At 42.8% G+C, this 13,103-nt stretch overlaps 1 protein-coding gene across 1 annotated transcript; it reads left to right on the top strand.

Annotated features, from left to right (window-relative positions):
- The first annotated feature begins 973 nt into the window (after window positions 1–973).
- Window positions 974–1,915, top strand: LOC138249053 (olfactory receptor 51E2-like). Its single transcript, XM_069203108.1, has one exon. The coding sequence runs from the start codon at window positions 974–976 to the stop codon at window positions 1,913–1,915; it is 942 nt and encodes a 313-aa protein (XP_069059209.1).
- The last annotated feature ends 11,188 nt before the right edge of the window (window positions 1,916–13,103 follow it).

The following is a 13,103-nucleotide window of genomic DNA, read 5'->3' as shown; positions in this document are numbered from 1 at the left end:
CCTATGTTTAGGTTCCAGATCAAGTTACAGCTACAGACGTTGGAATGTTTCTCCTCAGAAATAAGCAGTAAGAAAATACTATTTTCAACCATTGCAAAAAGAGTTTTCATATCAGTAGACTACTTCGGATGTGTGATCTCCATGAATGGTTGCTCATATGGATTGAGAAAGGGCATGCCAGAGTTTGGGCAATTAGGAGGTGTGCACAATGTTGTGAATTGAATGCACAAATCATTGTATTTGTGCCCTGAAATGTTACTTGGTACTGAATTCTGAAGATGATGGCAAAAGCCAGTGGAGAGTTTTGCGAACATTGTGGCTAAGGTAGGACTTTATTGAGGGTCAATATATGCATCTGGCAGTGATTATCATTTTGTGGAAAAGATGACAGGGGATCTGAATGCTGTATGAATGCTGGGTATTGATCCACAAGGAGAGAGTAGCTGATTTGTGCACAATAATATTTACTCTGACACATTTTTAGCTGCTTTCTACATAGAGCTGTAGCCATGGAGAAGGATATTGTGTAAATGTGGATAGTAGAACAACTGAATGGTTAACAGAACAATCAAATGGGCTAATAATCGAATAGGCTATGTGTGACATTACATATCTGTGCATATGCCCTTGGAGTCTCTGTGCATGAGCTCTTAAAATGCTAAGGGGACAAAAAGATAAATAGGCAAGGGCTCATGGATGGTGTGGGATGGGTGTGTGTAACTTTAGGAGAATGTGTTCCTGGAGTGTTGTTTGAAAATGTTATAGATGGTCTGTCAGTGGATAATCGGGTCTCCCCATCAGAACTCATGGCACACACAGATTTTTACAAAGGCCACCAGTTCCACTGTGTTTTCATTATGACATATTTGCTTTGTCTGAAAGAGATATATGTTAACAATAATGTACATTGTTATTATCTTCATTTCAGAAAATGAATCCCAATGAGGACTCTTAGGACTTTTCTCTGATCATCATGACCACATTTAATGACACTGGTTATGACCCGGCTGCCTTTACCTTAATAGGTTTTCCTGGACTGGAGCACGTACACATCTGGATTGGTTTCCCTATGTGCTTCTTGTACATGATTGCACTTTTTGGAAACTGTGTCATTCTATACATCATACAGGTGGAGTCAAGTCTCCATGAGCCCATGTACTTGTTTCTTGCAATGCTGGCTGCCATTGATATACTCCTGTCCACTAGCACAATGCCGAAGATATTGATCCTCTTATGGTTTGATGTGATGGAAATCTCTTTCCACAGCTGTCTCATCCAGATGTTCTTCATTCACTGTTTGTCAGCTATAGAATCTACTGTGTTGCTGGCTATGGCGTTTGACCGATACATTGCCATATGCAATCCACTAAGACATTCATCCATCCTGACAAATCCAAGAATAGCATTGATCGGATTGATTTCTGTCATTCGAGGTTTAATGCTTATTGGCCCCATTCCCTTTTTAATTAAAAGATTACCATTTTGTCACAGCAAGGTGCTGTCACATCCCTTCTGTGTCCATCAAGATGTGATGAAGCTTGCTTGTGCAGATACTAAACCTAACATTGTTTATGGGTTATTTGTCATTCTCTTTATTATGGGGGTTGACTCATTGCTAATTTCACTGTCTTATGCCAAGATTCTGAAAACAGTGTGTCGTCTCTCTAGGAAAGAAAGTTTGAAGGCATTCAACACCTGCATATCCCATGTCTTGGCTGTATTCATCTTCTATGTTCCTCTGATTGGTTTGTCTGTAGTGCACAGATTTAGAAATGGCTCATCGACAACAATCCATGTTGTGATGGGTGATATCTACCTATTTGTACCCCCTGTTCTAAACCCCATTGTTTATGGCATCAAAACATCTAAAATACGATTAAAGATTATAAGATTATTCTGGAATCCTTCTGCATAAAAAGTGTACCTATACATACTGCATATATCAGACTTCTAGGACTAATGTGCTCCACATTAGGAATTTTCCCATCTTATCTCTGGTTTGTCCAACCCCATTTTCCTCTTAAAGCATCTGATAAATCTGGCCATTGCAAACTCACAGCATACAGCTACTCTAATGTAAAGGTGCAGTACAGGAAAAGTGTAGGGTGTGAGCTAGAGCCTTTGAGATGACGCAGCACCTTGAAAATCTCAGCCCAAGTTTTAGTTTTCAGCTTTTTCCTAAGAGTTTTAAGCTCCAGCAATGATGAAGAAAACATCTTGACACAGATGTGTGTTGCCATCTTGATTCAGGACTTTAGATCCCCAAGATGATGTGAACCATCCTTGTATTCCACCACTGTTGTTTCTCCCTCTGCCTCACCTAATCATTTTTCCTAAAGTGACTACAAGCTTCTGATTAGTCATGTCTTACATATGATTCCTACGCGGTCTCTGTTTTACCTTACGTGAGGAGTGCCTATTGGAGTGTGTTCGTCTGCCATAGAATCTTCTTCCTTACATACCTAAGTGATGTAACATAGATATACTTCAATGGGCAAACATACTGAGAATATACTAATAATGTATCACAGCTGATGTAAACAGAACACATCACTTCCACACATAATGTAGACATTATACTATTAATTGCATTAAGTACAGGACGTTGTTTAATGCCCAAGGTGATGTTACTGCCATGGTTGTTCCAAGAATTGTCACATAATAAGTAGTCTATATTGAGTCCAAATGTCTGCTTTCGAAATCCAACATAATATTTGTTAAACAAAAAGGACTGCAAAATGGGCCTGGAATCGTTGGGTTACCAGGGTACTTGTCAAGGTAAGATATAACAGACCAAATAAAATATATTTTTGCATCGCATTGCATATTTGTTGCAAACTTATTTTTCTGTATCTAATAATCTGAAGCTATCCCACTGTTGCATTTGTGTTTATAGCAATACAGCCAACATTGTATGCCACGGGTTTTGAGCTTAGCTTGTCTCAGAAAAAGTTACCAGTGTGATTGAGAAGTGAGTGAGTGAGAGAGTGAGTGACAGAGTAAGTATGTAGGAACATCCACTGAGTGCCATTAAGGAACTCAGTGATGTTTGGCTGTTCACTGCTAAGCACCTGTCTTACTTAGTTTATAGCAATGAGGTCTGCAAACCAGTCCAACACCATAAGGAGGAAAGGCTGTGACTTTGTAAAGGGAAGCATGGCCTGTTTCCAGTGTGAAAGTCTAATAAGACATTATTTTTGCAAGGGACAGGAGTAATCAAACTCAGCTCAGGATAAGAACGGACATGTGACCTTGAATTCACCCTAACACAATCGTAAGTGACTATCTTTCTGCAAAAAACAAGATGTTACACCTCAGATCCCTCAAAGTGTCTTTGTAGCATGTGCAAATGTGCATAGTTTCACAGTGATCAACCCCACTTCATTAATTTAGTGCATAGCTGTTTATAGTTTTTGAAACATATTGTGGGAATTCTTAGGGGAACAGTAAGGAGAGAGGCACCATTTGGCATTTGCCTCGTGCTCACCAGACAGGATCAGCGATATAAATAATCCCCCACCCATAATATGCCCAACCTGCTTAAGTCACACCCAATAAGATTTCCATTTTCAGGTCGGCTCCAACGGGAGCTTGCCAAGAATGGTGTACACATTTCCAGAGATAATCATTTCAAAAGTTGAGAAGAAGATTGGCGCCAAGAACAGGCATTCACAAGTCCACATGTCCATTGAACGTACACACGTTGACTACCTCATACCTCTCTCTTCTGACAATGGGCCTGGTTTAGATTTCGGCAGACAGGTTACTCGGTCAAAGCAATGACGGGTATCCCATCCCCTGAAATATAAATCCCATAGGTTATAACAGGATTTATATTTCGGCAGATGGGCTATCTGTCACCAGAGGAACCCGTCCCCCGAAACCTAAATCAGGCCCAATATGCCAAAACTGATCCAATCTCTGAAAATTGTTTCATGGGAAGATAATGTCAACTTATTGTCTGTTTTAAAGGCAATCTCCAGGTGTGGTGACTGAAACTAATTTGAATAACTATAGTTCAAGGTTCCTTTCTGGATACCATCAAGGAAGTACAGATCATGCCCCTCGTGAAAGAGTGTATTTTGTATTATAATTACATCACAAATAACAATTTGATTGCCCATCTTTTATCACTATGAAAGACCACTGAGAAGGATATTGACATCTAACTCCATGTATGGATCATCTGCTATGTTGTCCTTTAACACTCAGTGCCTCAGTTTCAAACCTAATGTAGGAGGCAACCATCCAACCGGTAGATGATACCTGCAGACCAATAATGAATGTGACCTCTGCAGAGGGGCACTCTCCTGCTTTGATTTTTGGACACAGTCCACTTCGCAGTCCAGATCTGTCAGGTTCCATTCCCTTAATGTTTCCACATGTGAAGCAATAACGTGTGACAGGGTAACAACCTAGATTCCAAAAAACACTAACATGTTCTCACCAAATCATTCTCTAACACCTCATGCTCTTCTGATCTCCTCACTGCCTGATCATCCTTTATTACCTCACCCTGTCACTCTCTTCTGTCTACTGTGAACCCTGAACATTGATGCTCTGTCACTACTCCCTAAGGGCCTTAGCGCAGCAGTGGCGCTAGCAGTGCACTACTCTGCTCCATATTTACAAACTGACTTGTTGTGCCCAATGCATCAGTTTGTAAAGCCCTGCGTCACATTATACCTGAGCCAGCTATAATGTATGCAAGGTAGGTGTCCCCACAGAAAAAGCTACACAGAACTGACTCAGTGTAATTTACAACATTTCACTGCGTCATTCTGCAACTTTATTGAGTCAAAATTTTGCAGCCTGCTCAGAGCAGGCGTAAAATTGATGCAGGGCATTTTCCAATGGGAGACTCCTCGCATTGCTGCAGTTGTGGCAGTTTAACAACACTAATCCAGCAATGCGTGAGCTTAGCATCAACAGATATTTCAGAATTTTTGACACATCTGTGAAAATGTGCGTCATGGAGCTCTGTATTGTAAATACAGCGCATCCATTGCATCTTTAGGGGATATGCAGGAAGCGCAAGAAATCTGATGCATCGATGGCAGTGTCAGATTCTTCTAAATGAGGCCCTAAGTCTCTGTTCAAATGTGCCTCCGCTACCTAGTGTAAAACTTTGCATTTAATTTCAGAACTCTATCGCTACATGCCACAGGTACGGATACATACCTATGGTTGCCTCCAGTTATTAGCTCTAAAGTGATAACACTTGAAATTGGATGATTCTTGCTTTCTACATCAACAGATAACCCCAATTTTCCACGAAAGTGCCTCACCTTCAATCCACCTCTACCTCTTCCCCTGTCTGATCTGGACCAGTGCTGAGTCCCTGGTCATCTTGGAGGAGAAGATTTAAGAGGAACTCCTTATTGGGGTTCTTACCAATCCCCAACCTTCTTTCAATACAGAGACCCCTCAAACTTTTAAAGTTAAGATTTTCATATGTTGTTTTCACAACTCTAGGGGAAACATCTACAGAAGACATACTGAAAAAAAAAAATATGGGAAAGTGAGTAAAAAGTTAGTAGAATAACAGAGCTAACGTTTTTAGAGAAAAGAAGAAAAACTTTTCAAGACTTGGCAAAAACATTTGCAAAGTTAAACAGAACTTTTAGAAAGTTAGAAAAGTACTTCTAGGTATATATTATATATGCTCTAAATATTGGATCAAGCTTTTCTTGTGAAAAGCAGAGGTAACAAGTGGTAAAGCAATTGTAAGTACTATCCCACTGCTGCTACCAATGTAGGAGGCTGGACTGGTTTGTAGTGGGTACCTTGGGTACTTACACCTTATACCAGGTCCAGTTATCCCTCATTAGTGAAGTAGTAGTGCTCTAGAAGATTAGGCTAATAGAGGTAGCTATGGCAGAGCAGCTTAGGCTCAACTAGGAGACATGCAAAGCACATGCAATACCACTTATAGTTACACAGTACTTATACACAAGTGAAGACAATACTCAGTGTTACCAAAAATAAAGGTAGTTTATTTGGGTGACACAGTACCAAAAATATCTTAGAGGCAATACTCCTTCTGGAGATAAGTATTATAAACAATATATACACTAGACACAAAAATAAGGCAAGTAATTAGACATAGGATAGTGCAAACAATAGGAAATGCTATAGAACGCAATGGGAGAAAATAAGTCTAGGGGCAACACAAACCATAAACTAAGAAAGTGGAATGCGAATCACGAATTCCCCCCTAGACAAGTGTAGTGTGTGCAGAATCACTGGGAGAGTAAGAATACAGTAAAGGTAAGTACATTACCTGACCCCAGAGCCCAGAAAAGCAGGAGTAAAATGCTGCAAGTTTCCTTAGGACACACTACACCTCATGACTGGGATTTTGCAGTAACCAACCAAGTCTGCAAACAACAACTGCTGCATTCCTGGACCTGAAGACCTGCAAAAGAAGGGGACCAAGTCCAGAAGTCGAAAGAAGTTCAAGGAAGGGCAGGAGCCCCTGCCAACCCAGAAGAGGGTGCAAAAGAAGAGTCCCCGGTTGGATGAAGAGTGCAGGAATGCACCTTAGGAAGATGCCAGTGGGTTTCTGCATAATGCAAAGGATTTCCCATGATGTGACGATGGATGCAGATGTGATTTCATGTTGGAAGTCGCCAACAAGCCTTGGTTACAACAAATATGCTGGCTGGACCCAGGAGGAACCTGGAGGCCTCAACTCTGTGTGAGGAGGAAGAGGGGGCTCTCAGAACTTTAGAGAGCCATCAGGATGCCAGACAGCACCCACGGGAGACCCAGGACACAGGGACAAAGGAGGTGCAAAACGCGGTTGGTACAGCACAACAAAGGAAGGTCCCATGCCGCCGGAGAAGAACTCAGCGAGTTGAGCGTCGCTGGATGGAGTGCTGGGGACCTAGGCCAGGCTGTGCACAAAGGAATTTAGCAAATAGTGCACAGAGGCCTCAGGAGGTGAGGAAGATGCAGTACACAGGGGTACCATCGCTCTCAGGGAAGGCAAGGTCTTACCTCCTCCAAATTGCGTCAGCAGGACCTCAGGACAGTCTATGTTGATGGAGTCCACCCTCTGTGTCCTTAGGAGCATGCTTGTCACTGTGAGAGGAGTCCAAGGGTACCAGTTGTCGTCTTAGAATGTGCTTGCGTGTGCAGGGGAGTGACTCTGCCACCCCACTGGAGATTTCTTCAGTCCTTCTGGTGCAGGATGAAGACAGGGAGTCCTCAGAGCATGCACACCATGGAAACTGTTGCAGTTGCTGGCTGGAGCTGAAGTTGCAGAGGAAAAGTATCCCTTGTGGATACTTTGCTGCTGTTACAGCATTTCCTGGAGCAGGCTATGGTTGATCCGAGGTCAGAGGATGAAGTAGTAGTTGCAGAGGATTCCTGAAGAAAACTTGCAAGCAGAATCTCAAGAGAACCCACAGGAGAGACCCTAAATAGCCCTGAGAGGGGGATTGGATACCTTATCATGTAAGGACCTATCACGAGGGGTCTCTGACGTCGCCTGCTTGTACTGGCCAATCAGAGCCCTCCAGAGTGCCCCCACATCTTGCAAAGCAAGATGGCTGAAGTCTGAGCCACACTGGAGGAGCTTTGGGCACCACCTCTAGGATGGTGATGGACAGGAGAGTGGTCACTCCCCTTTCCTTTGTCCAGTTTCGCACCAGAGCAGGGGACAAGGGGCCCCTGAACAGGTGTAGACTGGCTTATGCAAGGAGGGCACCATCTGTGCCCTTCAAAGCATTTCCAGAGGCTGGGGGAGGCTATCCCTCCCCAGCCTGTAACACCTATTTCCAAAGGGAGAAGGTTTAACACCCTGCTCTCAGAGGAAATGCTTTGTTCTACCTTCCTGGGACGCAGCTGCTCAGACCCCAGGAGGGCAGAACCCTGTCTGTGAGGTGGCAGCAGCTGTAGCTGCAGTGCAAGCCTCAGAGAGCTAGTTTGGCAGTACTGGGGGCCCATGGTGGAGCCCCCAGGATGCATGGAATTGGCTATCCAATACCAGATTTGGAATGGGGGGACAATTCCATAATCTTAGTCATTTAACATGGCCATATTCAGAGTTACCATTGTGCAGCCACATATAGGTATTGACCTATATATAGTTCACGCGTGTAATGGCGTCCCCGCACTCACAAAGTCCCGGGAAATGGCCCTGAACTATGTGGGGACACCTTTGCTAGTGCAAGACTGCCCTCACACGCAAGTGAAGGTTAGACATATAGGTGACTTATAAGTTATTTAAGTGCAGTGAAAATGGCTGTGAAATAACGTGCGCGTTATTTCACGCAGGCTGCAATGGCAATTTACAGAAATATGAAAGTCCACCCAAAAAGTGTTTGCCTAGCTGCCACCTTTTCACTCACCTCAGATCGAGTGTTCCACTCTGAATGAGCAAAACCCTTAACACAAAGTCCAGTGTTCAATTCTCCAGATGTTCTTCATTCTAACTTCACAAATGAAGTGTTCTCACCCATGGGGATGATATTAATCAAGTGTATGGATTAGAGGGAGTGACATGACTGTTAAGGCAAGGAGGCTCTGTCACTTTAAATCTAAACACAAGCCCAGTGTTCTCGTGCCAAATACCCCTGTGTCGTAACTCTCAAATGAAGTTCACTCTTCTGGGAGGATTACATCCATCAAGTGTGCATAGTATGGCAAGTGACATGACTGCAAATCCCTGGTGGTACTGTTACAGTAACTCCAAACAAGGTGGTCATGTGTCCAAATACTCTTGCCTGCCAACGCTCAATTGAAGTTCACTAACTGGGAGGGAGAATGTGAGATGCATTTGGAAACCTCATTCCATCTTGACCAGCTAACCCAAGATATAACTATTGAGGCCAGGAAGAACAGCCTACACAGTGTGTAAAACAATGATCCAAAGGCCTCAAAATGCATCACTAGAATGGTATTGGTAGTGGAGACATTCACACTGCACTGACCACATGATGACTCCAGTCACAAATACAGCAACCTCCTGTGTCTGCCTGCAACACAATTAACTAGGCCTCAAAAAGGCCAAAGCCATATCTTGCATAGCCACTGTTTTGCCTGAACTGGTGACAAGAAGGCATCCCCAGACCATCTTCCAAAGAGCCAATGATCTGCACATTTTAGCATCTGCTTGACTCAGATTGAATTGCCATGTTTCAAAAATGTCAGGTCAAGGCAACCAATATCATGGTTAAGATTAACTGCAAAATAACTTTGTGCAAGGTCTATTCTTAATGTAACACTAAAGTGTTGGAGGTAGATGCCACAATACAGCCAGTAACATTGTATCTTTCACATCAACAAGTTGAGCTGACACTGGGCGCACAAAGGCCGCAGAGGAGACTGCCACTACCTCCCTGGATGAAGCCCTCAGTGAAAAAGACACCACTGGATTGATGGATGTGAAGGATGGTTCTGGACCATCTGGGCAATCTGGTCAGACAAGAGATAATAACAAGTTTATTAGTTAATTAAAACCATAAAACTTTTCCTTTCACATAAACAATAACAGAACAATTTTGGTTCAAAAAGACAATTACAGTTCTTTGGCTTAGGGTGAAATGGTAAGTAAAATTTCCTTCCACATAAAAGTTTTTAGAAAAAACATACTAGTGCTATAAGGCATTGATAATAGGGCAACAGAACAATCTTATTGAAGGTAAGAAAAAATACACCGCCAAATAAAATCTTATGTTTAAAATGAAATGATATATGAAGTTTTCCTTCCACAAAGAAATATAAACAGTAACCCAATGAGGTATTGGTAAAAATGGGGCAAAGTGGGATGAGACCTTCTATCGATTTTATTTACCCCTACTTAAGTCTGGTTGTTGGTACCAGACTTTATTATGACACAAGCTAAACAACCCAATGGACTACCTAGGAGCCTTCCCTTCTTTAAGATGTTCAAAGCGTGTTATAGGGATTTCGCTATCGTTTCTGCCCTCCCTCTGAGTTGGTTATTTCGAGAGGCTGTGGTCTTTAGAGTGAAAATTTCCAAAAATTGAACCAGCCTAATGTTCAATATTGTATTTCAAGGGTTAAAGGCTGCAATTAATGCTTGTCTGCAAGATCTAATTTTTAAACCGTTAAATTCTTTTTTTATTAAGAGTCTCCTTTCGGCCGTCAGGGCTGGGCAAATGCAGACCACATGAATCAAGTTTTCATCCGCTAGATGACAGAGACAGCACTCCTGGGAGCCTACTTGCCGCTCCTTCTTCCATTTTGGCGTGAGGTCTAAAGTAGGGACTTCACCCAGCCTAAGTCTGAGAAAGGATTGCTTGATTTTCCTTGAGTAGGGGCCAGCCATAAGTGGTGATTCTTTAAATGTTTTGTAGGAGTTAAGAATCAACCAACTATGCTCCCTTTTAGCCAATGAGATCTTATCTTCTAACAAGCTCTGTAATTTACTTGCTTTATTCACTGCTTTATTGAAAACGGGGATGGGTAGAGACCGGTTCCATACATCATCTAAGTTCAAAAGATTCTTACTTTTTTCTAGATACCTTATGTAGTTGGGGTTCCCTCTTTCTAGGATAATTTCCTGCCAGACTAGATTGGCTAAAGACCCTTTTGAAGCGCGACTCAGTTTGTAGCAGCATTTAATGTATGCTGCCGGTCGGGCTAACGACTGTTTGACCAGCGTGAATTCCAATCTGACCTGGGCTGGCGATGCACGTCCGGGCAGGCGAAAAAACGCGCTTATAGGTTTTTATCAGAAGTTTATCCAGAAGACCTACTTCCATCCCCCTCATTATTTCGGTCCCATAGGTAATAGATGGAAGTAGCTTCGCTTTCATTACTGCTGTTAGTGGGTTCAGAGCATGACCACAGATTGAAATTGCTAGCTTGCAAAAGGCGTAAGTAAGGGCCTGCATCTTGTTTTTTATAGCCTCTTTTTGTGGCGTGTAATTACCTCTAGCATCTACCACCAATCCTAGGTATCTGTATGATGTTACTTCCTCTAGGGTTTTCCCATTCATATGCCATTTACCTTTGGTGGTTGGCCTGCGGTTTAAGGTAATCATTTTAGATTTTGTATGATTAATTTCTAAATCATTAGAGCCTGAGTATTCTTCTAATGCCTTTAACAATTTCTGCATGCCTATTCTGGTATTACTGATTAGTAGTAGGTCATCTGCATATAGTAGGTTGGATACTTGTTGACCGCCCAGTGATGGAGAGTGGGATGAGTGACCATTTAACTTGGCGGGGAGATCTGCTATGTACAGGTTGAAGAGTGTTGGAGCCAATACACAGCCTTGCTTCACCCCCACTGTTGTTTTGACTGCCCTGGATAGGTGAGAGCCTTCCCCCAATTTAACCTTTACCCAAGTATCAGAGTATAACATTTTGATGGCATTTAAAATAGGGTGTGGCAGCCCCCACTGTAGTAATTTGGCCCACATTTTGCCACGGGGGACACAGTCAAAAGCAGGTTTAAAGTTAACAAAACATAAATAAGTTGGAGTCCCCTTTGCTTTTGCTCTGTTTATGATCAAGCCTAGCCCCATAAGATTTGTTAATGTTCCTTGGTAATTGGTAAACCCGGTTTGATTAAAGGGTAGAATATTGTTCTCTGAAACCCAGGCTTCTAGATGTTTAAGCACACAGCAGGAAAAGTACTTGAGGTCAACGTCTAAAAGAGCGATTAGTCTGTAGTTGCTTGGGGAGAGCGCGCTCCCACCCTTATATATGGGGTGGATTATTGAGCCTTTCCAGGATGCCGGGACAATGCCTGTTGTGATCACCTCATTAAACATTGCTGCCAGGAAATTGGCCCATCTTTCCATGTCTTGTTTAAATAGTGCTTGCGGTAAGCCATTGGGGCCAGGGGCACAGTCCATTCGTGACTTTCCAATTATTTTTAATAGTTCTGGTGCCGTAAATTTCAAAGGTTCAGAGGTGTTGGGATCCCCACCAATCATATGTGACTGCATTTGGGGGCCTTCTTCGATGGTCGATTCTTTTAGATGTGACTTTAAATGGGATACCCATACTTCCTCTGTTATGTTTGCGTTATTGCCTGCTTTTGCACCATTGTCTATTGTATTGATGATTTCCCAAAATCTTTTGGAGTCGGATGTTTTGGTCGCAAAATGTAGTTTGGCCCACAGGGCCTCCTGTTGGCCTTTTTTAAAGGTCCATAGAACCCTTTTATACAATTTCCTTTGCTCTCTAAGGGCGATCAATATTGATCCATTATCTGGGCATCTACGCAGTGACCTTAATAATTTACCTACTGCTGCTTTCCTTTTGCGCACTGGCAGCGGTAAAAGTGAACTTTGGCGGTGATTCAATTGTGCTCCCTTTCTCGTGTTACTTAAGGAATCTTTCTTTATGAGGTTGAGGGCGAAGTTCTCCCAGACAGTTGTCAACTTTGCCCCACTTGTGATAGTTGATTCTAGGTTCCGTAGGGCCTCTTCTGCTTGTCTTTCAATGGTGTCAGAGGACCATTTGAGTCGCTTTAGATTTTCGGAGCCTAGTGTCCCGTTTAGGGCTGCCACTTTCTCCGGTTTTTGCGGTGATGCACAAATCCCAAAAACCTGTGGTTTGTGGTCACTTTCCGTGCGGTCCATGATGGTAAAGGTGTTTACTAGCTTATATAAAGCAGGGGACACCAAATTGTAGTCTAGATAGGAGACCGACTTCCCAGAGAATCTTGTCCATGCCGTTGGAATATCCGGGCACTTCCGGCCGTTTAGCACGAAGAGGCCTACTAATTCACAGGTGCGTATGAAACTTTCCCCTATTTTATCTTTCCTAAGATTTTTTGGGAGGGTTTGGGCGGGCATTCTTACAACTGTTTGGATGTGATCCTCAGTGGGGTTGTGGAATAAGCCGAGATTGAAGTCGCCCGACATTAACCAGAATGCTGATTTAATTGCTCCTTTTATCCTTAATAGTTGAGTTCGAAGTTTGTTTGCTTTAATTTTTTTATTTTTAGGATTGATGTATGTGTTGACCAGAATCAATGGCTCCTGTGTGTTTTTCCCCCAATCGTCTAGCTGGAGCAATTGGAAAGGTTGGTCTTCCTCCTTATACTCAGAGATTTTTACCAAAAGGCTGGTGCTAACGGAAATGGCGAGGGCTCCCTTTGGCCTTCCAGGCCT

Source organism: Pleurodeles waltl, chromosome 8 (assembly GCF_031143425.1).
Source record: "Pleurodeles waltl isolate 20211129_DDA chromosome 8, aPleWal1.hap1.20221129, whole genome shotgun sequence".
NCBI classification, from domain to species: Eukaryota; Metazoa; Chordata; class Amphibia; order Caudata; family Salamandridae; genus Pleurodeles; species Pleurodeles waltl.
The sequence above is the reverse complement of the archived record's forward strand: the minus strand, read 5'-3'. Positions and strand labels throughout refer to the sequence as shown.